The sequence below is a fragment of the Polyodon spathula genome, chromosome 1, assembly GCF_017654505.1.
Source record: "Polyodon spathula isolate WHYD16114869_AA chromosome 1, ASM1765450v1, whole genome shotgun sequence".
Classification (NCBI taxonomy): domain Eukaryota; kingdom Metazoa; phylum Chordata; class Actinopteri; order Acipenseriformes; family Polyodontidae; genus Polyodon; species Polyodon spathula.
The window spans coordinates 45,000,663-45,028,189 of NC_054534.1; the positions used below are offsets into that span (position 1 = coordinate 45,000,663).

Genomic DNA, 27,527 nt, shown 5'->3' on the forward strand with positions numbered 1-27,527 from the left:
TGTATAAAATCACACATCTGCAGAGACCTGTCATTGGCTTCAGGATGGCTGCTGTGGTACACGTCCTGAGAGATAGGAACACATTTGGAGGAGAAGGGCAAAACGAAGAAGACCCTACTTATTCAATCTCACGGTTTCTTTGTTTGGGATATGGTGCTAAAGCATTATCGTTTCACTCCTCAGGTCATCCTAGACCTAATAACTGAATTGAGCGATGAGCTAGACTGCCGCATCAATCTAGGGACTGCTGTCCCTGCACATGTGAAAGTGCTGTACTCTCTGCACTACTTAGTCTCTGGTTCCTTTCAGACCACAGATGGAATGTCTGGAAGGATAGCCCAATCCACCTTTTCCAGTGCTAGGCACATTTCAAAGGGCAGGACAATACATATAATTTCCTAAGGATACTAGCATAACTGATGTTGGCTGAGGCTTTTCAAAATCATAATTGCGGATCATTATTTGTGTTATTTATTGAGTTATTTGCATTGCTCTTAAGCTTACATAGAGCTCAGTGCAAAATAATTGCCAGGCTGCAATGCAGTTTTAATTTTGCATCCGCAATGATAACAGTGCGCCTATACTTACATCACCCCCAAAGTGTTATGTTGGAAGTGCTTTAATATTAAAGTGACTATATGGCTCCATGTTCAGCTGGACAGTTTGGGATAGTTTGGGCTTTTCAACTTGCAACCCAATGCCTTCTGGTACATTTTAGAGAAGCAGGACTACACTTAACAGAATGCATTGGGTTGTGAGTTGAAAAGCCTGAACTATCCCAAACTGTCCCGTTGAACACAGAGCCATGTGGTTATCTTATTTAATCTGCCTATTTCTCTGAATATGTGTTTAGTCTCAGGTCAGGGTTGAACAATAATTACATTTTTATTTATTAGTTATCATCTAAAATGTGATGATATTCGTGATAGTTTCAGTGATGCTAAATCATATTTGAACTTCCATTAATTACAACTTTCTCTGTTGTTACAATGTTAGTTTCTTCTCTGTCTACTTTGATGGATTTTCTCTAAGCAGTAGGGAGACTGAATTATAGTAATTTTTCTTTCCCCGGGTAAATCTTAACAACTACCCCGATCCCCTTACTAGATATCTTTATGGGCAAATCCATGACAGGTGGATACAGAAAGAAAGATGAATCAAAACATCTCTGCTTCGGTTAATTACACTATTGTGTTGATAGGATTGCAATAATCGATTAGTGTTCCACTTTGGAGACGAGGCCACCCTCTAAAAAATGTTGAATATAGCATACCTCAGACTTAACAACACCGGCCATCTGATCTTGGTTGTTGATGTCTCTGCGAATAAGGTATGATTTCCTTTGGTTTCTTAGTTATTCCAACAGGCTGCTTCTACATTGCAGTTTCTGAAATGAAAATTATTGTTATTCTACAACACAAAATAATAATACTGAGTAACTATTATTACTGAAATTGGTTCATTTGTATTTACAGTACAGTCCATTGCTATTAATGGAACTTTAAACACTTTTTTATGGAAAAATACAGGTTTTGAGACCAATAATTCCTTCTGTGGGAAGTCAGGGATGCCTGGCAGTATCTGACACATTTTAATTCCAGTGACTGAGGAATCAAGGTCTTGTTTTTCAGAATTTTGCATTTCATCAGAGGTCGTTAATTTATTTATTGCTACCTGCATGCATTGAAAGTCTTGAGGGACGAGCAGGTTGACAAGAAGGAAATATTACAGGAAGTAAATAAATACCAAAATACTATATTAGTTATTCATAAGGAGAATTTGTTCAGCACGTCTGTTGAAATGTACCAGTTTAGTATGCTCTTTGATTCAAAATATGTTATACAGTATAAAGAAAACTTCATTAAATCTGTACGGAAGAGTAGGCAGAAAAGAACATGTAAGGCACCAAATAGGCTCTCCAGTGAGTTGTTATGATAGAGAGCTGAGCTAGCAGAGATGAAGAGGTTAACCTAGGCAGTCTATTCTGATGGATGTAACAGGAACCCGTCACAAGTTTCATTATGGATTCTGAACACACTATGACACCAGAGAGGGTTATTCACCAGGGCAGTCAGTTCCAGCCAGGGCTTGTGAAGATCAGACTGTTGTATAAACGGATCCAGAAATCACCATGGAAAACTTCTGGATGTACCAAATAAATGATCTGGAAGAGGCAGACAAGGTTTGATTTATGTTTTTTTTTTTTTTTTTTGGGGGGGGGGGGGTTGTTAGCCAATGCATAACTATATTTGATTCAGTAGAAACATAATTAATGCAGCATGGAGTTGAGTTTGTGTATCTATGCATTGCTTTTTATATCTTTGCAATCTAAATTAATTTTCATAAATATGCCTTCAGTTCCAGAGCAGAGCTTAGTGCTGTCTTTCTGGGGCTCACTGTTGTGTGTATATTAACTGGAATTCTGTCTTTGGGTAAACACTAAAGATAACATGCATAACAATAAGTCAATAGAAATTATTTTAGCTTTCATTTATATTCATAATTTACATTTGCTAGACCTGGGTGTATTGAGATAAAAATGTTTTGAAGAGATAAGGGTTTTGTGAAAACTACAAATTGTATACCAAACTATACAATCACAATACAATACAATCATTGGGAAATGTTGTGGAAATGCTGGGCTACACCATTGTTTTTTTGATACAGCTTTAATTTAATGTCATCTTTATGAAATCTCAATGATTAAGTAATAATATATATTTTAGTATTGATTTTGTTCTATCTAGCTATAGTTATAACCTGTTTTAATTTGTATATTTGAGAATCAGTTGTGTTTGTTTAGAAAATCTTAACTATCAGTTAAGTGAACTAATAAAATACATTGACGAGAAAGGAGCTGTTTTTAAAAAGGTATTTCCACTTAGTACGGTGCCTCGTACTTTATCAAAACTCCAGTTCTATGTTCTGAGTAATAATTCTCACCTTAATGATTGATTAAATTGTTATCTTTACACTAATGTTTCTCTGGGTTTTTTAATTTTTTTCTAGTCTCCAGACTCAGGTTCTACATCCCCGCAAGGGGCAGAATCCTCTATTACACAACATCTCCACGATGGCAGTGACAACTCAGACTCTCCTCTTAATAAAGAGGTATGAACACCTGAAAAAAGGTTTACCTGTTTGGTGACTGATTAGCAGTTGTCCCATGGAAAGTATGTATTTATTTAGGTTTAGTAGTTGCACAGCATGGATTAAAAGGAGAATGAATTAAAACTTTAGCCACAGAAGCTATGTTATATTCTTAATTCTGGTATAGAATAACACCAACCATAACAACCAAAGTACAGGGGCACTCTTTAGAGATCTTTTTTTTTATTAAATAATGTTAAAGTATTTTGTGTTTGTCTATTTAAATTGGTTTAAGTATTCAGTCATATTTGCAGGAGTACATATCACAAAAGCAGATAATTCAATATTTCATGTGCTGTGTTTATTCATGAATATCACTGTCCCAATTGTTTTTTTTTTCCAATGCAATGGCTATAATTTGAGGTTGGTTGGTGTGTCTATGGGTTTGTTTTTTTTTTTTTTTGGTTGCTTTTTAAATTTGGATTTAGCAATAATTTCGTTCCATTTTCTCCCCAATTTGGAAAGCCCAATTATTTTTATTTCAACCCGGCTCACCGCTGCCACTCTGACGCTGACTTGGGAGAGATGAAGATGGACACGCGTGTCCTCCAAAATGTGTTGTCAGCCGTCCGCTTCTTTTCACTGTGCAGGCCCGCAATGCAGCCACCTCAGAGGTGCAGTGTCGGATGACCACGCAGCTCTGGGTAACTTACAGGCAGGCCCGCAGGCACCCATCCAGTCTACGGGCTGGTGCGTGGTGAGCTGAGGACACACTGGCTGACCTAAGCCCTCCCCACCCGGGCGGTGCTCAGCCAATTGTATGCTGCCCTTTAGGAACTCCCATCCACGGTCGGCAGTGGAATAGTCCGGACTCGACCTGGCAACATCCAGACTATAGGGCACATCCTGCACACCACGCGGAGTGCCTTTACAGGATGCGCCACTTGGGAGCTCCCTTGGTGTTGCTCTGTTAACAGCATGTTTATCATGCAGGATACTGATTTATCCCCAATTGTTTCATAGCTGCAGATAGACCTTTTGCTATGCTTTTGTGCTAACTAGTACATACAGTACATATACCGTACAGGCTGTACCTAAAGACTTGAAGATTTTGATCTAATAAAAAAGTTGAATTCTGAAAAAAATACTAGGTAGCAAAGTGGATATGTTTTATATTATAACGTGTTACAAATGGACAAAGTAGTAAAATACAGTTTAATTACATTAACAATTTTATTTGTAGTTTTGTAACAGTTTTAGTTTGCTTACTTTGCAAAAGGAACAAAAGCTCGACTAAATCTGACACTATAGGATTAGTAATGAATCATAACTTGTAATGTCTTTTTTTGTATGTTGTTTTTTTTCTTCTTGACTTAATATTGTGTGAGCATTCGTTCAGTTAACTTACAACTAGTTAACAACGTTAAGAAACTAATTTTGTGAGGTTACTTGTAAATCAATGTAATTGCAAGAATTTGACTGTATTACATATGTGTTACTTATGTCTTTGGGGATTTCATGTCAAAGAGGTTAATGTGCTTTATTTAGCATGTGTGTGTTGAGGTTGAAATGCTTTTTTTGTCTTAATTGCAGTCAAGGAAAACCTTGGCTTCATTCCCAACTTATGTTGAAGGTTAGTATCATTATTTGTGTTAATAGCAAACAAAACAAAAAAATGCATTATGCAATAATTTGAACCCATCTGTGGATGTTTTTCTTTTTGCTTGTATAATGCAGATATCCAAAATTAGCAATGACTTCACATATCTACAGTAACAAAATAGTGTTGGTAGCTCAAGTTTTACACAGAAGGATCATTTGTCTGCACCAATCATATTCAGAATACTAAATAATTGATGTAATCAGGAGTGTTTGGAAATTACAGTTCAGCTTATTCTAAATAATTAAGTTCTATGTCAAAAGACAAAATTAAAACTTGCACATATTGAGAAATATTAATAAATAATATGACAATCTTCAAATTGATTGTTTTTCATTGCCGGACAATATTGTGTTGTTAATTACATTGGCTGATCTTGTTCCTCAATCTACCAACCTTCCCTCAATTCGCTGGTAGAGTATATGTGAACATATTTACCTAAATTGTTGTAGACCTTACAACGTATTAAGTTCACATTAAGAAACCAAATAAATGAAGCTGCAAAGCTCTGTAAGTGAATCTTCTATCATGTCATTAAATCCTGAAAATCGTTTTCTCTGATGTCTAGACATTTTTGAGAAATAATGTCTTTGTGTTATGCAGTTCCTGGACCCTGTGACCCTGAAGACCTTATTGATGGCATCATCTTTGCAGCCAATTACCTTGGTTCCACCCAGCTGCTCTCAGACAAGACGCCCTCCAAGAGCGTGCGGATGATGCAGGCCCAGGAAGCCGTCAGCAGAATCAAGGTGATAAATCCAGTAGTGTCTGTCGGTGGCAGTATTAATCTTCCAAGTTTGTCAACACTGCCAGCTTTCATTTTTCTTTTAAACACAGAATTTAGATTAGTGCCACTACAAAGGTTGTAGCAAAAGGAGATCTTTCAGCAAGTATCCTGACCTGACACATGGGGCTAAACTGTGCCTCCTGGAAATAAGAAATGATGAATACGGCCACAAGAAAGAATTATGAGGCTATGGAAAGGGGGCTCTTTTAATTTCCCCTAAATAATCTCCAAAATTCCACTGCTTGGTGTGTTTAGTTTTCCCTAAACGTGGTTTGCCACTGTTACGTAAAGAAGCTCTGTAAAACAGATGCCAGATTCTGATTTGTTTTAATAATGAAGAGATTAAAACAATATATTTTTGAATGAACTATTATAATGTCCTGGTCTTATATCTAAATCACAGTTTCCTTTTCATTTATTTTCATTGTTACATGCTTTTTAGTATGATATGATCTAAAATTGAATGGAAAAAGCCTTTTTGACAGGAACTGAAAATATATACATTACATGAAATAGTTGTCCATACATGTCCATACATCAATACCATCCATATAAAATATAAAATACAGAACATAACTATTTGAGATTACATTTTACAAATTATTCTTTTACTGGTGTTAAGTTCATGCAGTAAATACAGTATACTTCATAAACCTACAGTAGTTTGTTAGTGTACCAGCTGTAATCCATTTGTTCTGTCCGTCTTCTTTGTTGAAGCCCGTGCGTTTGTTACTTTCACAAGCCCTATTGACTGTACCATGCATCAAACATGCAATGTGGATTTATTTAAATTTTGTAAATTGTTTTGAGCTTATGATTGAGCGACCACTCACACACGTTTGTTGCCCCCTTTGATGCAGACCCAGACACAGGAACTTTTTTTTTTTTTTGAGTTTTAAGAGCCCTGACGCACTATTTTTAATAAATACACAAAAACAAAATAAACATCTAGCTCTAATGAGCATTAACTAAACACACAAACAGGAACCTAAACTATCTTGCAGGACGGCTAAGCCGTTTACGTGACACATCAACAAACAAAAATGCAGTTTTACACCTTCAAAGGTTTTTTACCTTTCTTTTTTAGGCTTGAGCACACCATCAAGCAGGCTTTCTATACACACCAGCAGCCGTGAACAGACTGGCTGCTTTCATTAAATACCTGTGTCAGTGGGAACTAAGTAACAGGTTTTTTTTTTTTTTTTTTTTTTTTTTTTTTTTTAAATACATTGTATTGAACGCCATCAAGTATAAAGCAAAAGTATTATTATGGTCTTTTTATAAGTACTGGTTAACAAGGATACGGCATTTAAAACATTGGAAAATGAACACGCAGAAGTACGAGTTTGTATTTAAAAATGAAATTAGATCTACCATTGATAATAGTAATAATAATACAAACTTCTAAAGTGTTTTTAAAAATGAACAGTAAAAGCAGTAAGTATCGTTATCAAAATAATTTACTGTTTAATCTCAAACTTGAACTTTGTTAACATAGCAAAACATGTTAAACACCAAGAGGTTTGTATCTGGCCTACTTTCAGCATAAATTTATCAAAACCTTTAATAACGTAATAACGGCATTAAACAAAGATGCATTTCATGTAGACCTACCTTAAATTAAGTATAGTGGGGCCCCCACCTTCACCCACAAATAAAAAATATGTTTCTATCAAAAGGCTGTTCACACTCAGATGTTTTCTAAATATTATTATGCAGGGTGGACCATAGTTTGACCCCTGCAGAGATAGCATGGCTTCTCTGGGTGACAGGCTCCAGGTCATCTTTTTTAAATCAGACAGCAGCTCAAGAATTGTGTGGCTGCCGAGCTGTAACTGTGCTTAATTTGGTCTTCATTTAAATCAGAGGGTAATGCGGGTATGAAATACCCTTTCTCTTCTCATCCTACTAGTCACTCATTCTTGCTGAAGACAAAACGTGCTTTCAAAAGTTCTTAACAAATTGATGTAATTGTCGGCAGCTTTAATATTTGTCGGGAGCTTTAAATATTTGAGAACCCTCATTTGATTTAAACTATCTCCACCCTTTTTTTGCAAATTTATGCAGGAACACCCCATACATCTTCATCTCAGGCTGAACAGCAAAGAAAAACTGCTGCCGCAAAGCATTCCCTAAAAAGTCGCTAACAGCCTTGCGCATGTTTAGTACATTTCACCCCAGACTTCCGACTCGTTGCCGACTTTTGCGACAGCCGCAGCACTTTAGTACATCTTTCCCTTAGTTTAGACCCCTTAGTTTCTGATAACGTTTCTGCATGACAACCCCAAGCCAAACACAGAAAGATATTTGTTTTTCTGAATTTGACAACCCAAACCGCTACTGTTGTTGTTTTTTGATTCCTAAAATTCATGTCTTGATTTCTGCATACCTACAAGTATTTTCACAGCCTACATTTTATTGATTTTACATTTTACATTTTAAACACGTCTCTGGTAAAATATATGCAGTTAATGCAGGTCAATAGCCATGGTTTTTCTCTTTCGGATGACATGAGCCTGTTTAAAATATTGTGTGATTCTTTGAGTATGGACTCCCCCTTCCCTAGTCATACAATACTTGCACATAGGATAATAGGAGACATTAAACCATACATACCAAATTGAGAAATTGTTTAAATTCTGATCTGCCACTATAGGAACATATCCCAGTTTTTGTTTGTTTTTTACACTTATTTTGAAAGCATGATAATTACTTACAAATATAATGCCTTTCGAAATGTTACCATTCATGTACTGTGTATTAATAAAAATGAAACAGCACCACCTGGTGGGAGTAAAATTAAACTGAGTGAAAGATTCAAATGAACTCCACCTGCGTCTCAAGACAGAAACTCATGTGAGAACTGAGCGATGCTCAAGGAGATGGGGGGTTTGACTGTGGCCAGTGACTTTGTCCCTGAACCTTCCATGTTTAACATTTGCAGTGTCATATAATTTAAATGTTTTTTAAAGCCCCTTTTACCTGTTATTAGCATTAGCAGCATTATGTCATGCCCACCATTTCTAGTATTAATTTTTTTTTTTTTCTTGTTTTCATGATCACTCATACTAATGACTGTCCATATAATTATCACTGTGTCTTCTGTCCATTATCTGTTACCACAGACAACATTACCGCAGTAACCTGAGTAAAACATTCTGCAACTTGGTACAAAGTCAATTAAAACTAAGGTCTGGAAGAAAAGCAGTTGGATTCCATGGATCAGATTTACACCCTGGATATCCAGATTGTTTCCACTGTGACAGTATACTACATTGTAGTTGCTTTATTAACGTTGGGGCATTATAAATGAACAATATCAGGAACATCAGTGTGTTTGGCCCTGTCCACACTACCTAACCGATCTCGAGCACCGTACTCAAAAACTTTTTAATTAATCCAGCGCATTGCGACCACACACTATTAAAATAGTCTGGTTACAGTTCCTAGCAGCGCAATGAACAGTGGAAATAAATACGATAGTATCCCACCATGCACTGTATTTGATCTTAAAATAATGTGTTATGTCCCATATTAATAGAGGTCCATATTGCTAAAAAGAAATAAAACGTTTAAAAAAAAAAAAAAAAAAAAAAAGTTTTTGTAAATGTGAACACACACAAGTAGGGCTTGAAGTTTTATTTTTAATCAGGTTTCCCTTTTTTTGTGAAAAATTATTTTTCATTGTTCCTTTCTTTTCCCCACCTCTTCGGAAGACAGAAATAGGGGAGACAATATAGATTAAAATATCTCACAGTAATGCAGAAGTACAATGTACATATCAAGACAAAAAAAATACAGTTATATACTTATATATATATATATATATATATATATATATATATATATATATATATATATATATATATATATATATATATATAAATAATAAACTATTAAAACTGAAATATCAAAGAAAGAATATACCTTAATTGAATTAAAGTTATCCTAGGGGGAAATGCCATAATATGCACATGGTCTTACTCAAACAACTGTGCCTCTTTTTCGGCAGCAGTATCCCATGCTGCCATCATGGTAGCAGTGGATAAGTGTAGCCGAGTCATAGATATTTCCAAAAGAATGAAAAATTGAAAGTGCTTGACACAGGGGCATGGTTCAAGATTAATATATTTTGGATCGCTGTGGACTTCACAAACCACCAAAATACTGCAATTACCTTGTAATGTTTATTTTAAAAACAAGCAGCGTCACTTGAAACCAAATGAGTTCCCTGCAAACATGCAATATAAACCCTTTTTCTTAAAAGATAATCTAAGCACTGTGGCCTCTTTATAGGATGGGTGGCCCCTCTCAAATTTCCAGAATTAACAACAACACTACCGATGGGCAAAAATAGAGGAAAAGATCAGGGAGAATGAATGAGTAAGAGACGTAGCACTCAGAGAGCAAGAAAATATGACATACAGAAAAATCCCTGACTCGGCGCGCATCATATAGCAATATCCCATAGGACACCAGCATAGTAATGACAAAAATGCAGCAAAATAAACAGAGATGGGAGCATGGTTACATATTTAAGGTGATAAAGAAGAGAGCCAGAAGGAGCACACAATATATCAAAAAGCTCAAGACATAACCTGTACTCCCTTTCCTATCCCCAATCCCAAAATCTCAGCCTCCTCTTCCCTACTTCCACCTCCCTAGCCCCCTCCCCATAAAACAGTTGTCAACAACATAGTTAATTAAACTGAGAAGTGAGCATTGTTACAGACATGTGGAATGATAAATAAGAAAGCCAGAGAGAGTACACTGCATATCAGAAATCTCAGACCAGTTAACATCCCAGCTTCTCCTTCCTTACTTCCACCTCCCCAACCTCCCTCCCCACCCACCAACCAATCAAACAATTGTCAATGTGAACCAGATTACCCTGAGAGGACTTGCTGTGAGCCAAACCACCTCGCAAACAGGAAAAATGAACCGCACGTTGAACAACCATACACAACATGCAGCTCTTGTATTCAGTTAACCAATTACATTACAGGTTGTTACCAACTATAACATCAACGTCACATAAATTAATAAAGATTGTGGAAATTAACACAGTCACATATCCACATTACCAGTAATGAACCATAGTAGTATTCTTAATAGGGTTATCAATCCTCTGCAGTGTAGACATCCCCCCCGAGGACCCCACGTACTGACTAGATTCATGTCAAGAAACAGCAAGTGGAAATGTGCAAACCTGACAGGTCATTGTCAATCATAAAAGCAGCAAAATCTTTCCACTTCCATACCGTGAAGATACAAAAAATAGTAATCTGGCGTAAAGTTAGTCCATTGATACTAACGTTCCACCTGGGCTAAGGGGATGTGAAGAGCAGGGCCCTGCACGCAGAGGGATCAATAGCCCCTAATTCACTACAAGTGGAACTCCATTTATCCTCTTGCTTGGGTGGACATAGGGCCACGGATGTGTGAAATCCGCGAATAAATGAGCTGTCATTGCAAGTGACTAGAATGCATGAATAAAATACAGAAACTAGTAATGTTAACCAAATTAGCATTTACTGGAGATGTATGCAATACAATATATTACAAAGACAGAAGAATGTTTTCCCTAGCTTTTTCTGTTACCAAAAAAAATTAAATTAATAATAATAATAATAATAATAATAATAATAATAATAATAATAATAATAATAATAATAATAATAATAATGCATAAATAAATAAAAATCCTACAAAGCTGCAAGATCAAAAGATATTTTATGACAGGAATAAGCTATGCAGCCCATCAGAGCTCACAATTTTCCTATAAACCAAGTCGTGTGTCTAGCATCTAGAAGTCACATTTTTGGAGTTTTACAACAAAAATTGTGAAATAAATAATTGTAGACATCTGCTTTTTGTAACTCATCCACAAAAGCAAAACTTTTGCTACAATAGATTTTTTCCTAGAATAATTTGTTTTTGAGAAATTTCTACAAATTATACATTTCCACTGGGATATGTAAACTTTTGACTACACTGTATATAGACATGACGTGATTGCAGCTTTAGAATGAAACTGATTAAAGTGATTAGAGACAAAGCATTATCTTACCTGCATATCCCATGAAACCAAAACATCATGAACAGAAGGGGCACAAGTTATAATGATGCTATAAGAGGTAAGAAAATGGATTTTAAAAAAAGACAAACCAAACCAAAACATTTCCCTTAACCCAAACCCCCCCAAAACACATTATGTGACCCTGGAGCAGTCAAGGGACAGTTTCCTGTCTGTCAGTGTCTTTTTATGAGCCATATATTTTTTATCTAGAATTGAAACTAGAGGTGTTAAAGCAGGATGGTGTCAAGTCCACAAACCTAAAGATGTATGTGTTCTTTACCTGTCTGACACAGACTGTTTATTTGGTTCTTCTCTAACCATTCTCCTATCTCTGTTTATTTGGTTCTTCTCTAGTTGTTCTCCTATCTTTGTTTATTTGGTTCTTGTCTAATTGTTTTCCTATCTCTGTTTGTTTGGTTCTTCTCTAACTGTTCTCTTATCTCTGTTTATTTGGTTCTTTTCTAACTGTTCTCCTATCTCTGTTTATTTGGTTCTTCTCTAACTGTTCTCCTATCTCTGTTTATTTGATTCTTCTCTAACTGTTCTCCTATCTCTGTTTATTTGGTTCTTCTCTAACTGTTCTCCTATCTCTGTTTATTTGGTTCTTCTCTAACTGTTCTCCTATCTCTGCTTATTCCATGTTGCACAGATGGCCCAGACATTAGCCAAAAGCAAGAAGGTGCAGTACAACCCCCAGCAGCTTATATTTTTTTTTACCTGTTGCAATGTGCATTTTCTTTATTTTTATTATTTTAAGGCTACATGTTTTCTGAATCCAGCTATATATTAGAATTATTTTTTTTTTTAATTTAGCGCTGTCTGTCTAAAAAGCTTATCTGTGTTTTTTTTTTTTTTTTTTTTTTTTTTTTTTTTTTTCCATTGGTCATTTCACTTCAACCATAATCAAATTTAAGGAAATTGTTTTTAGGCATTTGAAGTGGCGATTAAAAAGGGGGAAGTAGTGAAATAAAAACAAAGTTATTAACAGATTCTATCTTATGCAATGCAATACAAAATTGGATGCTGGATGCAGAAAATAAATTTAAAAAATGGGTAGCTTTTGTTAAGTTTTACTGTATTTGTGTTTAGGTTTTTATTTTGTGATGTAGTGTTATGCTGTTCTTTGTGCTGAAAATGTATTTGTTGCTTTTTATGTACACTTTAATATCATTATAAGGCTTACCTTTCTGCCCCTTTATAACACATCCAAAGTGTATGGCTTTTAATTACATTATTCTGAAAAAGGGTCGCATGTATATAACCTAGTCAATAGGGTTTATTTAACAGCAAACAATACCTTCCTGTTCCTGAAAATGATTGCATGCTGTTACTAGTTTGTACAAAAGCTTAATGAATATCAAACATTATTTAACTGATCTGGATAGTTAAAGCTTTTTACTGTATTTAAAAAAAAAAAACTTTTTAAACAGATCATGTGTGGTCAAAGATGCTGTTTTTGCTTCTTCCTGCCTGTTATGTTCCTCTGGTACTAATCTTGCTGACATTGCTGTGGCACAATGATAAGGGAAGGTTATTCTTCTCTTTATCGTACTAGTAATAATAATTATTATAATTAATATGTTTGCAGACTCCTGAAGGAGAGTCCCAGCCCATGACAGAGGTGGACCTTTTCATTTCCACTCAGAGAATCAAAGTGCTGAATGCTGACTCACAGGTACGCAGCACTGCCCTTTCATATCACAGGCAGAACTGTCAATCTGTAGTGCTGTGATGTGCTGCTCTTTGACATGCCCCTTTGAGACTGAAAAAAACTGCACATTCATTTCAAGAGAGTTCTGTAGAAATCAAATGAATACACACTATGGTCTTATGACATTCTGAACTGGAATGACAGACAATACACTGGTGACTTAAGGGTGTGTAGAGTAGAGTACACCACAGTTCAGTACAGTAAGGTTTCATAATCTGTTTAGGAAGCTTTTTCATAGTGGCTTAACTCATGTCAATAAGCATTTAATAAGGATCCCAGCAAGTCATTAAAAATAAATCGTGTTTATATTATGCAAATGGTTTTTAAGTAAGTCTTCTCTATCCAGTAAAGACTTTTTTATGTCCCATTTTCTATGACACGTTATTATAGTTAATAGAATTAAACCTTTGACAGCCCTGTCTACTAAACTCCATTTAGTCTTGTGAAGAGTTTATTGAAGATTTGTTCTCACTGAAACATTACAGGTAATCTCATTCTAGAATATTTTAATATCAAAACAGGGATTTATTTATTATTACTCATTACACAATCCTCATATTAGAATGTGTGCTTCGATTTGAAGGTGCTTTTCAGATTTAGTTTTAAAAAATAAATCCTGTATTATCCTTTTCAGGGATTACATCTTGTCTTCTGCGTTCGCAGAACTAATTTCTTCAATTGTTGCCAATTTCATTTTAGTTGTTTTTAAGCTCATATTTCCTGTCAATGTAACATATCATTTTTTTTTATTAGATTCCATTCTATACTATCAGTTATTCCTAGAACAATTTAAAGACTGCCAGTTTAATATATTGCATTTTTAAAAGCTGAAGCTCAAATTGTCATTGTGATTAACTATTATGTTAATGTAGACCACACTGAGTATCCACAGCGACAAGGATAAAGTGAAATTGCTCATATGCTCATAGGTAAATATCCATCAGTCCCATTCCATTTCCAGAAAATGTGAAAATCGCTTTCTACATGGAACAGAGAAAACCTAGTCTATTTATATATTGAGAAAACCGAATCCATTAGTTTGCAATTTATGCTGCTGTTTACTGTGGCTTTGTTAGAGAAGAGAGCACTGTGCCATAATGATATGCTAAATAAAGTTGCTGCAAGTAATCAGTCTGCATCCGGTTGTTTGATTTCTACAACTTGTCATTCAAAATGGAGACTAGTTGCTATTGCAGTTGTGGTTACTGTATTGCCACTGGCAGCAAACACTATTCTTGGTTGTATTCATATATGCCCTGCTCCCTACTACTGGCTCTCTAACAGAAGTTCATATACTGTGCAAATAACTTTTCCTAATTTATGAAAAAATGTAATGTTATGTATTGATCGAGACTAATCTTGCTATGATAAGATGAAGATCCATCATTTATAAATGTGGCAAATCCATCCCTTTACAGCGAGCCCGACAACAGAACTTTTAACATATCAAAAACAGGCACACAATTTCTTGAAAGCGAAACTAAACATGAGCAATGCAATACAAAGAATACTACATACGATTAAATGAATTTACCTGCAGCTTAGTATTCATGTCACTGCATACACTACAGTTACAATATTTCTGTAACTTCAGTAAATTAATTCAAATATTTTAGAAGAGCAGGGTCAGTTTATACTGCAGTCTCATTAGTATACAGTATTTCCATATATACTTGCTGTTGTATTTAGAGGTACTGTATTGTAAAAATAAGTCCATGATTCTGACCATTTTGTCTATTATCTTGTGTTTTCTGACCTAAATCCAATCTAGGTGATGAAGAGGACCTCTTCTATCAAAGACCTATTAAAACCTTTAGCTACAGGACAGGGAGAATTTAGGATATGGTCCCTTGGACATGTCATAACACTTTCAGTGCTGTACGGTAACAGCTTTCTCTTACACCTGCCTCATTATGTGTCCCCATACAGGAAACTACGATGGACCACCCCCTGAGAACTATTTCCTACATCGCTGACATTGGGAACATTGTAGTGCTGATGGCTCGCCGGAAAATGCCCCGCCCCAACTCCCAGGAGGACGTGGAGTCCACAAGTCCACAGGATGAGAAGAAGCAGTATAAAATGGTCTGCCACGTCTTCGAGTCAGAGGATGTAAGAAATGTCTTTTCCATTATACTGGATCAGTTCTTTTCTATTTTGGGATTCCTAGACAAACAATCATACATGTTTTTAAATAGATGATATAGTTTTATCTCAGCTGTTTTATAATTGTGGAATCAAAGAGTTATTTTCTTTATTATTATCTTCAGGCCCAGCTGATTGCTCAGTCCATTGGTCAGGCGTTTAGCGTAGCGTACCAGGAGTTCCTTCGAGCCAATGGGATTAATCCAGAGGACCTGAGCCAAAAGGAGTATAGCGACCTGCTTAACACCCAGGACATGTACAATGACGACCTCATCCACTTCTCCAAGTCTGAGAACTGCAAAGACGTATGTTGACAAGGTTCAGAGCACTGAATTAGCATTCACTTTCCACGCTCATTAACACCTGCGAGTGTGCTTTGAGCTGGCATCAAATGAGAGCTTGGATTAGAAAATGTGATTGAATCTCAATTTTTTTCTCATGTTTCTTGGGTAGACTCAAAGTACACAAATGGAGTATAATTCCCCTTGTACAAAATGACATTTGTTCTGTTTAACTGGTTTATTTCCTTTGGTTGGTTTATCCAGTCTCAAAGTAGAAAACATATTGTATTTATAAAAGATGGCTCTATTACTATAGTTTAGACACAACATATTTTGCAGAATGATATGTGTCGCAGAGCTTTATGAGCTGTATGTGTCCCCTTCTCTCCTTCATAATGAAAGATGTAAAGATCCAGATCCTGTTACTGCCTGGAGAGGGCTTTCAAACCCAAAGACTTGTAGCAGCACTGATGTTTTATTTAGCACACCACCTACACCTATATATATATATATATATATATATATATATATATATATATATATATATATATATATATAGAGATATAATATGTATATATATATATATATATATATATATATATATATATATATATATATATTTTTTTTTTTTTTTTTTTTTTTTTTTTTTCATTTATCTACACATCCTACCCTGGAACTTCCAAGTGAAAAAAAATATTCTAGAGATTTGTAGAAAATTAATTAAAAATAAAAACTGAAATAGTTGGTTGCATAAGTGTCCACACCAAGTTAAGTGGCCTCCATCTGTGTTAAATTGTAGTGATTCACATGATTTCAGGATAAATTCAGCAGTTCCTGTAGGTTCCCTCTGCTGGGTAGTGCATTTCAAAGCAAAGACTCAACCATAAGAACCAAGGTGCTTTCAAAAGAACTGGGAGAAAGTTGTTAAAAGGCACAGATTATCTCTGTTAATGTCAGGATAGAAGGGAAAATAAATGGAGCAAAGTACAGAGATGTCCTTGAGGAAAATCTGCTGCCCTCTGCAAGAAAGCTGAAACTGGGATGGAAATTCACCTTTCATTATGACCACGACCCAAAGCACACAGCCAAAGCTACACTGGAGTGGCTAAGGAACAAAAAGGTAAATGTCCAGTCAGAACCCCGACCTAAATACAATTGAAAATGTGTGGCATGACTTGGAGATTGCTGACCATCAACGCTCCCCAGGGAACTTGACAGAGCTTGAACAGTTGTAAAGATGAATGGTCAAATATTGCCAAATCTAGGTGTGCAAAGTTGGTGGAGACCTAAATTGCTTCCACCAAGTATTAACTCAGGGGGGTGGAGACTTATCCAATTATGATCTATTTTTAATATATAACTTTTTTCCCCTTAACAGCGTGGAGTATAGTGTGTAGCTATGTGGAATATATATCTCTGGGAGGTCCCACAGTTGGTTAGTACATTTCCTAACAAAAACTACATCATGAAGACAAAGGAGCATTCAAAGCAAATCCGATTCTTCAAAAGCACCAATCGGGTAGGATATAAGAACATTTCCAAGGCATTAAATATTCCATGGAGCACAGTAAAGTCCATTATTAAGAAATGGAGAGAATATGGCACAACTGTGAATCTGTCTAGAACAGGCCGTCCTCAAAAACTGAGTATCCGGGCGAGAAAGGCAGTAGTCAGAGGCCACCAAGAGGCCTATGGCAATTCTAAAGGAGTTACAGTCTTCTACTGCTGAGCTGAGTGACACTGTGCATATGCCAACAGTAGCCTGGGTGCTTCACAAAACTGACCTTTATGGGAGATGGCAAAAAGAAAGCTATTGTTGAAAAAAACTCACATCAAATCTCGGCTAGAGTTTGCCAGAAGGTATGTGGGAGACTCTGAGACCAAGTGGAAGAAGATTCTATGGTCCGATGAGACCAAAATAGAGCTTTTTGGCCTCAACGCTAAGCACTATGTTTGGGGCAAGCCTAACCGCACATCATCCAGAGAACACCATCTCTACGGTGGTGGCAGCATCATGCTATGGGGATGCTTCTCTGCATCAGGGCCTTGAAAGCTCGTGAAGATAGACGGCAAAATGGATGCAGCGAAGTACAAAGAAATCCTGGAGGAAAACCTGCTGAAGTCTACAAGAGACCTGGGACTTGGGAGAAAATTCCTCTTCCAGCAGGACAATGGCCCCAAACATACAGCCAAAGCCACACTGGAGTAGCTTAAAAACAAAAAGGTCAATGTCCTGGACTGGCCCAGTCAAAGCCCGGACCTTAATCCAATTGAGAATATGTAGAAAGAGTTGAAAATTGCTGTTCACCAAAGGTCCCCATCCTACATGACAGAGCTGGAGCAATTTTGCAAATGGGCAAAAATTTCAGTGTCCAGATGTGCAAAGCTGGTAGAGACTTATCCAAATAGACTCATGGCTGTAATTACTGCCAAAGGTGCCTCTACCAAATATTGACTCAAGGGGGTGAATACTTCTGCAATCAGTTATTTTCTGTTTTGTATTTGTAATTAATTTAGAACGATTTGTAGATTTTATTTTTCAATTTGACATTATGGACTTATTTTGTGTTGATCAGTGGAAAAAAACTAATTAAATCCATTCTGATTCCATGTTGTAACACAATAAAATGTGGAAAAGTTCAAGGGGGCGAAGACTTTTGAGAGCTACTATATACTATGTGTGTGTGTGTATATGTGTATATATATATCAAAAATAAATAATACAGCGGCTACAAGTAATACGTATACTCTCCTCCCAAGTTGTGCTCCTTATGCAGAGTGTCACTGTGTGCCCCTTTTGGTTGTGGCAAGTGGCTAGTATTGGTCAGCCAGTGGGGCTGTAGCTCCCTCCCCTAGGAGTACAGCCAGTTTTTCTGGGTCTGCCACATTTGGGGAAAAGTTGATGGGCATTTACTATTTTATTAAAGAGTACTTCCCTTGTTGTTTGGTTGTATTTATTGCAGTGTAGGAGAAAGTACACCTCTGTCTCGACAGTCTCACAGTGTACTGTCTCACAGTGACCTCAGAGCCTGTTCTCTCTGGGCAGCCAGGTCTGCCTTTATCTATGGCCGAGTTGAGGTCACAAGCCTGTACTTGGTAAGGATCTGTCTCTGCTTTGTATCTTTGACAGTGGAGAGCTACTCTGCTACGGTATAGTTTATTTTTAGGGCTGATAACAATCAAGTTTATTTTGGGATTGTGTTTCTATATCCCACTGTTTCAGATAGGAGTGTTTGGTTTGTTTTATAATTTGGTTTACTCTGATCGGAGGCTAGAAAGAAGTGTTTTCTATGTTTAATCTCTGTTCCAAATGAATCTGCTGGAAAATCAGTAAATAAAGTATTAATGTATATATTTTACATAAAAAATACATGGTTGGTGAAAGAACATCTCTACTAATGTACACTCCCTCAGAATGTTGTGTAGACTAAATCTGCTTCCTCGATGTTCTAAACTAATTATCTATTTAAATATATAGCATGATAGCAAATACAGTTTAAATAAATCAAGAATGGGGTTTACTGCCAGCGGCAATACAGTAAACCGCAACAGCAACAGCAGCTAGTCTCCGGTTTGAACGACAGATTGTAGAAATCAAACAACTGGATGCAGATTGATTACTTTCAGCAACTTTAGTTAGAATATCATAATAGCTCTCTGCTCTAACAAAGCCAGGAGTCTTTGAATAAACTTTATGATCACACTGTGAACAAGTTACTAAACAAACAGCACAATTTGCATGTAGGCGACCAGATATTTTTAATGACCTCAACTTTTTTTTTTTTCTAGCTAATACATTTTAGGACCTAATGGTAACTTAAATACTTTAAACTTGCACAAATATGCACTCAAATATTATCCAGAATACACAACTGTGGCAGTGTGGTTGGGCGAAAGTGAAAGCCCTGCCGAAGCGTGGGTGTGTGTGAGTGGGTGTGGGTGTGGACTATTGGGTGGCAGGGAGGGAGTTAAAATGTAAAAATTTGTGGGAATGTGGCTGGAGTCATGAATTGAATAAGTGATTAAATAAAAAGGCTCCAGCCACAGGTGTATAAATAATGTGATCACGGGTGTTGAGTTTGATGTTGGTGAGAGGCGGAGGTTTTCATGTTGCGTGCTGTCTCGTCTCATTTGTGTATTTACGTCCATGTCTCATCCTGTAGTACTGTAAGTGTTTTGTATACCCTTTTGTTTTGGCCCTTGTGCCATTTGTTTTGTTCCTGTTTTTTGTGTAGTATCATTATCACAACTATTATTATTAAATGTGTGCGTTGGCGCTTCACTATACCTTCTGTGGCTGAGACTCACTTCCTGGTAGAAGCAGACTTGCCAGTGATGCTGTCCTGTCGCATTAACTTAAGATTGCTCTTCTACATGTTGATTTGGATATTGAAGTGGAATTGAGGGTATACTGGATTATTTCAATTGTGTAACCTTGAAGCAGTATGGGAAATAAAGGTGGTAGAAGGCAATTACTGAACAGCAGTGTTATCTTGCAGGTTTACATTGAGAAGCAGAAGGGCGAGATCCTGGGGGTGGTGATTGTGGAGTCTGGCTGGGGCTCTATCCTGCCCACTGTCATTATAGCCAACATGATGCACAGCGGCCCTGCAGAGAAGTCTGGGAGAGTCAACATCGGAGACCAGATCATGTCCATTAATGGAACCAGCCTGGTGGGACTGCCACTCTCAACTTGTCAGACCATCATAAAGGTAAAGGAAAACCAATCTTGCAATGTAAGTGGCTTGAAGAGCCATTACATATTTTCAGTCCATCTATCCTTGGCCCCCAGGGCTTACACTTGTAATGGATATTCATTTGAGTATATGTGCAATGCCAATTTAAACTCTTTATGAAGCTACGTGGGTACTATACTATGAAGAAATATCATTCAAAGACCAAAACATGACCACCAGATGGCAATTTATTTGCAAAACCCCATGACAAGTATATAAAACAAAATGTTACAAAGGTCAGTACTATTTTTTTCCCTAAAACAGGTCAACAAAGTCAACCACTGTCACAATTTCAAATTTAGAACAGAAACCAGGATAGAGGACACATTTTTGAGTGGAGTGGAAGTTGAGTGGAGGCAGATTCAGGGCTGAAGGTATGAAGCAGGGTTTCCAAGGCATAAGTCACTAGTTTGTAACAGTGGACCCCATTTGTATCCAGTTGTTTATGAATGGAAGCACAGCATAATTATTTTCCCATAAAATGATACAGACATCCAGTGGCCTTCCTGGGAATTAAAACCAGAGCTGGGGTAATGTGTAACTTTCCACAAAAATAAATGAGCTTGTCTCATTACCTTTTCTCTGCTGTGCACCTACATTGGTGGTCTTTTCTTTTTTAAAAGTCAAAGCACATTTCAGTTCAGTTGTAACCATAAATACCAACTGCTGTTTATTAGAGTAACAGTCAGCACCACGCACCATCAAAATGGAAACACTACAACTTGACTTATGGCAGTTAATAAAGACATAACTGCTATTTTCCTTGAACACGTGGAAACCCTACACACAGCTTTCATTGCATGCGTACGCACAATCAGGATTAACTGGCTTGAGTACAGAGCTTTGTAAAGTCATAACTGAGATCCCGACAGGTACATAAGCAAATTCTTCTTCAGTAACCTAAGCTCCTTTTGATGCAATACAACAAGGACTATTTAGATTTATAAACAAAACGTTCAAAATAGTTTGACTAAGTGTACGCTTTGAAGAACACAAATTGCATCCATACGAGGAATACTACAGTATAATTATTGCATAAGTATGTATCTGCAAAATACACTGTGTATCTATTACATTAAGTAAGTTAACAGTGTTATGGCTTCCATTTTTTTACAACTAACGCTCGCTATTCTCTTCTAAAAAGCCTTTATGTAATTTGTTACATTTCTTATTTTCACTCCTTATGACTTGTGCAAAGTCACAAGTATTGTAATGATTACAGTTTCCAAAGCTGAGGAGATGCCTCATATAGTTTGATAACGGTATCAATGGTCAAGCCTGTGCATCGTTTCTGTGTAAAGGGTTTAAGCAAAGGGATGTTTTGTTTTGTTGTTTTTTTGTAATCAGCACTCATTTATTGGATTTTAGCGCAAAGCTTCCCCCGCTCCTCTGAGGTCTTACTGAATTTATGTAATTTTGTTCGCTGGATTGGTTGTTAAACCGCTGGTTAAGCAAACAACGTGATTACATCTTTTTATATTATTATTATTATTATTATTATTATTATTATTATTATTATTATTATTATATGTAAAAACACATTAAATTTAGTCATATTAGTATAAAAATTTATTAATAAAACATAATTACTGCATAATAATAATAATAGTTTATTATTATTATTATTATTATTATTATTATTATTTACCCTTTCCTAATGTCGATGAATTGGTGCATCAGCTTTTTTGGAAAACTGTATAAGAGTGGTGAAAAATTAGGCACCGCCCCAGCCTTACAATTTACTATTTGCTATATCCCGTCAATTATTATAAGTTGTTTGTTTGTTATAATACAAACATGTTAATGTTTGACGCATTTAATAAATAAATGACCACACATACAGTTAAATAGTAAACAATAGTGAACTGTTTCACAGGACAAGAGAAATAAATGTAACAAGTAACATGAAGGGCTACTTTATTAGGTAATAAGTAAGGACATTATTTATTTATTTTTTTCTTAAGAAATGAGTAATAAGTTACTTTTTGTCAGTAACGTGCCCAACACTGGTTAAAACACATATTACCTAACCCTTGGTTCTCCACTAGTCAGTTGCTTTGCCTAACTGGTAGCTTGGTATACGTGTCTCTCCTTGGGTCTATGGCCTGGGCTAACTCCCATCTAATTTTAAGCTCAGATAAATTCATTTGTGCAGTTTACTAACTCTGACACATAACTCGGCACAATTGCAGATGTAACAAGAGCAGTGATTGTCTGACTTGTAGCGGTTTGGAAAGATTTGTATTTGGTTCTCGGTTAAGACTAGGCTGCTGTGGTTAAATTGGCAAAAGTATCTTACAACCATAATCATATGAGACAGGCTAGCAATGAAGCAGATTGGTAGAACCTTATTAATATGTATGCACTGGCTTCAGTTACCATCCCTTCTCTCATGTCAACAATGACTGCACTTAAAAAGGTTCTGTAATATGATAATTGCACTGCAGTTTTGTAAAGAAATAGGTAACAGGGTTGAGTCATCACCTGTAACCAATAGTCTACGCTACCTTGGAAAAGAAAACAAACACATTACAAGCTCCAAACTCATTGTATAAAGAAAGATGACTTCAGGTTATTTTTATATCCTTTATTTTCTTAGGGATTAAAAAACCAGTCCAGAATAAAGCTGAATATTGTGAGGTGTCCCCCAGTAACAACAGTTCTCATCAGAAGACCTGACCTGAGATACCAGCTGGGGTTCAGTGTACAGAATGGAATTGTGAGTATGCTATTAAATAATATATTCAAGTGATCTGAATTGCTTATACTAGGGTTAGCATGACTGTTGATGAAATGAAATCATCTGGGGAGCACAATGCTTAATATTTACTTTTTCTCTTTGACAGGTGACATTTTAGTATTCATTAAACTTCCAAGAATGAACCTTAGGCAGCAGTGTGACCACACACACAAGTATAGAGCAAAAGCAGGCTTGTGTTAACTCCAGTACCAAAGTGCTTCTCCCCTTCTGACACTGACCAACACTTTAATAGAAAATTGTTTTAGCTATTTCTTTTTGTTTTTAGAAATGTTTTTTATAGACCTCTCCTTTTTAGCTGTAGTTTATCATTAAACCTTGGGATTTTTCTTTGTATTTGTTCTTGTCTTTTAAACTTATCCTTTGTCACTGCTCATCTAGATCTGTAGCCTTATGAGGGGTGGAATAGCAGAGCGTGGTGGTGTTCGAGTTGGTCACCGGATCATTGAAATCAATGGACAGAGTGTTGTGGCAACACCACACGAGAAGATCGTGCACATTCTGTCAAATGCTGTTGGAGAGGTAAGCAGCAGATAACAACATTGAGTAGACATGAAAGTTGTAAGTTCAATTGCAATGCATTTGTACAAAATGTTGCAAAGATTACAACAGCAGTACCATTTGTAATTACTGCCCTGTTAACAATCCTTGTGTGAGAACCTTATGTTATGTAATGAAACAATGTGTCATTGAGATTAAGTAAATGCATTAAATAAGTATCCATGTGAAGGGAGCTTGTATGTTCTTGTAAACATGCTTCCACTATTTTAACTGCTTATACTTTTTAGATGCCAGATGATGAAGACTTTGAGATATTGACTTCATTCTCAGTATACAGCTGTATGATATGAGTCTTTCCATACAAATCCATTACAGGGGACTGTGCAGTGAAATTACCTTTTTCCCTGCCACATTGTTTTAACATATGGCCTAGTAAATAATGTAGATCATTGTTACACAGTTCTATTCGGTCAATGATGTACAGCACACACTATCCATTTTATATTATTTTTACAAGCAGTCCCCTTGCATGCCCCTGGGGATGCTTGGTTTTTGTTAAAGAAAAATAAAAACATGTTTAATATGGGTCCAATACTTTTTTATTTCTTCTTGTTCTCAAGCAACCATATTTGAGTTTTCCTCACTGTGTTTTGTTTGCTTTGTTACCCTAGATCCACATGAAGACAATGCCAGCTGCCATGTACAGACTTCTGACTGCCCAGGAACAGCCAGTTTACATCTGAGGCCGATGAACCCGGAGCCTTCACATGCATGGAGGGCTTTATTGCAGTTGTGGTTGTGTTTATAGTGCTGCATTTCTGTGTCTGCTGAAACACTGTGTGTGTGTGTGTGTGTCATTTTGTGAAACATTTCCCAATGTGTTTGTTGTGTCATTTTGTGAAACTTAAGGCATCTTTTTTCACCGTTGCGTCTTTATGTGATCCCATACAGTAAGCTGAAATATTTATTGTGTCGATTTTCAGCAAGTCAACCACTTCCACTTCTCCCAGACTGATAACCAGCTTCTTCTTGGTTGTGTTTACAAAGCAGTCGCTTTTACAAGGATTTACAATACGAGAAAGGCAGTACTTTCACCCATCTACAGTTTCAGGAATAAGGGAGGTTTTTACATTTAATAGTTTTGTAAATTAATTTAAAGATCATTTAATAGTTTTCTGTTTACATTTTTAAAAGGCAGCTGTGACTAAAGGTCCAAATGTGTTATTCAGAAAAACAAGGATTATAGATGATTTTGTTATTTACAATAACAACAGCGTTTCTTGAAGATTGCTGTTTGTTCAGATACTGTTAAAGGTTTGAAAGCAAAATTAAACCACATTTCTACACTACTACTGTTGGTTGGCATAATTATTCAGCTTCAAATAATATTTTGCCCAAAGGGTCATTATTTCAGAACAGCGTACTGCTTTGCAATGCATCGTAAAGTATGACACGGGCTGGTAAAAGAGCTGTGGTTCACAATGGTTTACTCTCAGTTAATCTTGAAGGCTTGTTACATTATGACAAAACTCAAGTACCAGTATGTCTTAAATAAGAGTCATTGTTTTCAAGCAGATACTATTGCTCTGTTTTACTGCAGTTTGGCAACATCCCATTTTCAGCTATTACTGTAAATGAAAAAAAAAAAAACTCCTGATTTTTACATTCATTAAAACATCATTAACTACTATCTGCTTATTCAATGCATCATACAAAAGAGCATTCAATCTCCAATCAAGGTTTTAATGGGAAGCACTAATGCAGTGTTCATTATAAAACAATATTTCCTCGAGGCTAGTCTCAACAGGATTCTGATACTTCAAGAGAAAGCCAGATGAGCATTTGCTGGCACCAAGTACTACAAAAACAGTAAACAGAATAATCAGACCACAGGAAAACAGTATTTTGCCTCATAATTATCCTCATGTTTTTGTCCTATTTTTACAAAGGATTCCTGAACTATGATGCCATTGCCAGCAGATCACAATATAAGTATGAAATGCAAGATTATGTATTGCTTACATACTGTAGAAATCTGAATTGTATCGTAAGTAAAGACTAAACAAGGCACATGCAAAAATAGATATTTCTTTGGGTGTTTTCATCTTTAAGAGTAAATCCAGGTAATAATCTGCAAATTAGTTTGGATTTTAAGCAAGATTTAAAAAAAAAAGACAAAAAACAAAAAGTAATTTAGTGGAAGAATCATGTTTTTCTTTAAAAGGGCATGAATGTAGTACATGCATTAAATCATGTCAATATTCCTGTACTTTGGGGGGGAGGGGACAGACAAGACGATGTCAAATTGAATACCTTTAAACAGAAGGAACAGACAATGAAGGGCCAAACTATAAAGAGCTGGTTAATACGTTTGTGCTTTACTATCGCAACCGACTTCTTTCCATTGGTCACTCACAAGAACTCCAGAGTTATCTGTGATGACTATGTCTTTGTATACATCGATGCACTGCCTATCAGGCAGGGACATGGAGGGTTAAGAGTTAAATGTGCTTGCGATTATTGTTTATATAATTTAGCATGGGGTTAGAAAGCTGCTGTATTTAACACCAAATTGTCTGACAACATAGCTTCTCCTGGTTAAGTAATTATGTGTAATATTGTAATTGACCATTTTGAAATCTTTATTGATTTTACAATACGTTTGCCTTAATTTTTTCTTCTAATTGTTTAAAACACAATAGTATATGGGCTGAGTATGACATTATAGTAACTAATCAATATGCTCATAATTCGTGAATATAGTTTAAGAATCTGTAGTGAGAAGTCTTCTACTTTAATCTGTAATCTAACTTTCTGATTTAGCTTACATGAATCAGTTTTATTAAAAGCCAGTCTTTTTATTTATCAGCGATCATTTCAAATTCTGATTTGTTTTGATTTTTAAAGTCATGTTTCTAATAATTGAAGATGATTTTGTGGAATTAAAGTATATATTTAGCACAGTGCTAGACTATGAAGTATACCATTGTTCTGTAAAGGAGTGCAATAGAAAACCTTGTAAAGCATTGGGAGAGTAGAGTATTGTACTGTAACAAAGTTGTCCTTTGTAAAACACTTGAGTCAGTGATGGCTTGTCGGTTTGGCAACTCTAGTGTTAATAATGCACTTCTTTTGAATGTAGTTACTCTTAACTTTGTTTGTCAACATGTCTAACAACACTTTCTGTAAAGCAACAGCAGTGTTTATTTATTTGCTTGCTTTTCTGTGCTGTTACAATTACTGAGCTACATTCCTTTACCAGAGGAAGAATGTTTGTAACATTATTTACAACAATAAAAGACTTGCAGAAGCTTGATGTGCTTTTTTGTTTTTGTTTGAGAGGATATCCCCTGGTTTTTGACAGGACACATCTGGTATTTGCTATGTTTCCAAAATGTAAAGGATGTACTATTAACTGAAATCGTTTCTAACCTGCAATCCAATCCAATATAAAACATCTCTACGTATACGTATATATATATTATATATATATATATATATAATTATATATATATATATATATATATATATATATATTATATATATATATATATATATATATATATATAATGACATTTTTAATGGCTTTTACAGAATACTTGCCAGCTGTGTCAGGTTGCAGCTGTCAAAAAGGCTCCCTTTTCTTAACCTTAATCTTTTTTTTTTCTATCAAACTACCTCCTGTAAGAGGTTAAGAGAGGAGGGACCCTTTTAGACTGCTGCACCCTGACACATGCAGGTAAGCCCTCACATACTGTATGCTGTGATGTGAATTGCTT

The 27,527-nt window shown here is 36.0% G+C and overlaps 1 protein-coding gene across 2 annotated transcripts in view; it reads left to right on the plus strand.

Annotated features, from left to right (window-relative positions):
• The window catches only part of LOC121319230 (amyloid-beta A4 precursor protein-binding family A member 1-like), a 112,965-nt gene extending 85,910 nt beyond the window's left edge, over window positions 1-27,055 (plus strand). Inside the window, exons 4-14 of one of the 2 annotated variants that reach the window (XM_041256443.1) lie at window positions 3,010-3,111; window positions 4,684-4,723; window positions 5,354-5,499; window positions 12,266-12,295; window positions 13,205-13,291; window positions 15,257-15,439; window positions 15,598-15,777; window positions 20,253-20,465; window positions 23,089-23,208; window positions 23,629-23,769; window positions 24,420-27,055. In XM_041256443.1, the coding sequence (XP_041112377.1) occupies window positions 3,010-3,111; window positions 4,684-4,723; window positions 5,354-5,499; window positions 12,266-12,295; window positions 13,205-13,291; window positions 15,257-15,439; window positions 15,598-15,777; window positions 20,253-20,465; window positions 23,089-23,208; window positions 23,629-23,769; window positions 24,420-24,491 (1,314 nt within the window). In that variant the 3' untranslated portion in view covers window positions 24,492-27,055. The remainder of the gene's footprint in view (window positions 1-3,009; window positions 3,112-4,683; window positions 4,724-5,353; window positions 5,500-12,265; window positions 12,296-13,204; window positions 13,292-15,256; window positions 15,440-15,597; window positions 15,778-20,252; window positions 20,466-23,088; window positions 23,209-23,628; window positions 23,770-24,419) is intronic. The other variant, XM_041256452.1, reaches the window with a different exon arrangement.
• The last annotated feature ends 472 nt before the right edge of the window (window positions 27,056-27,527 follow it).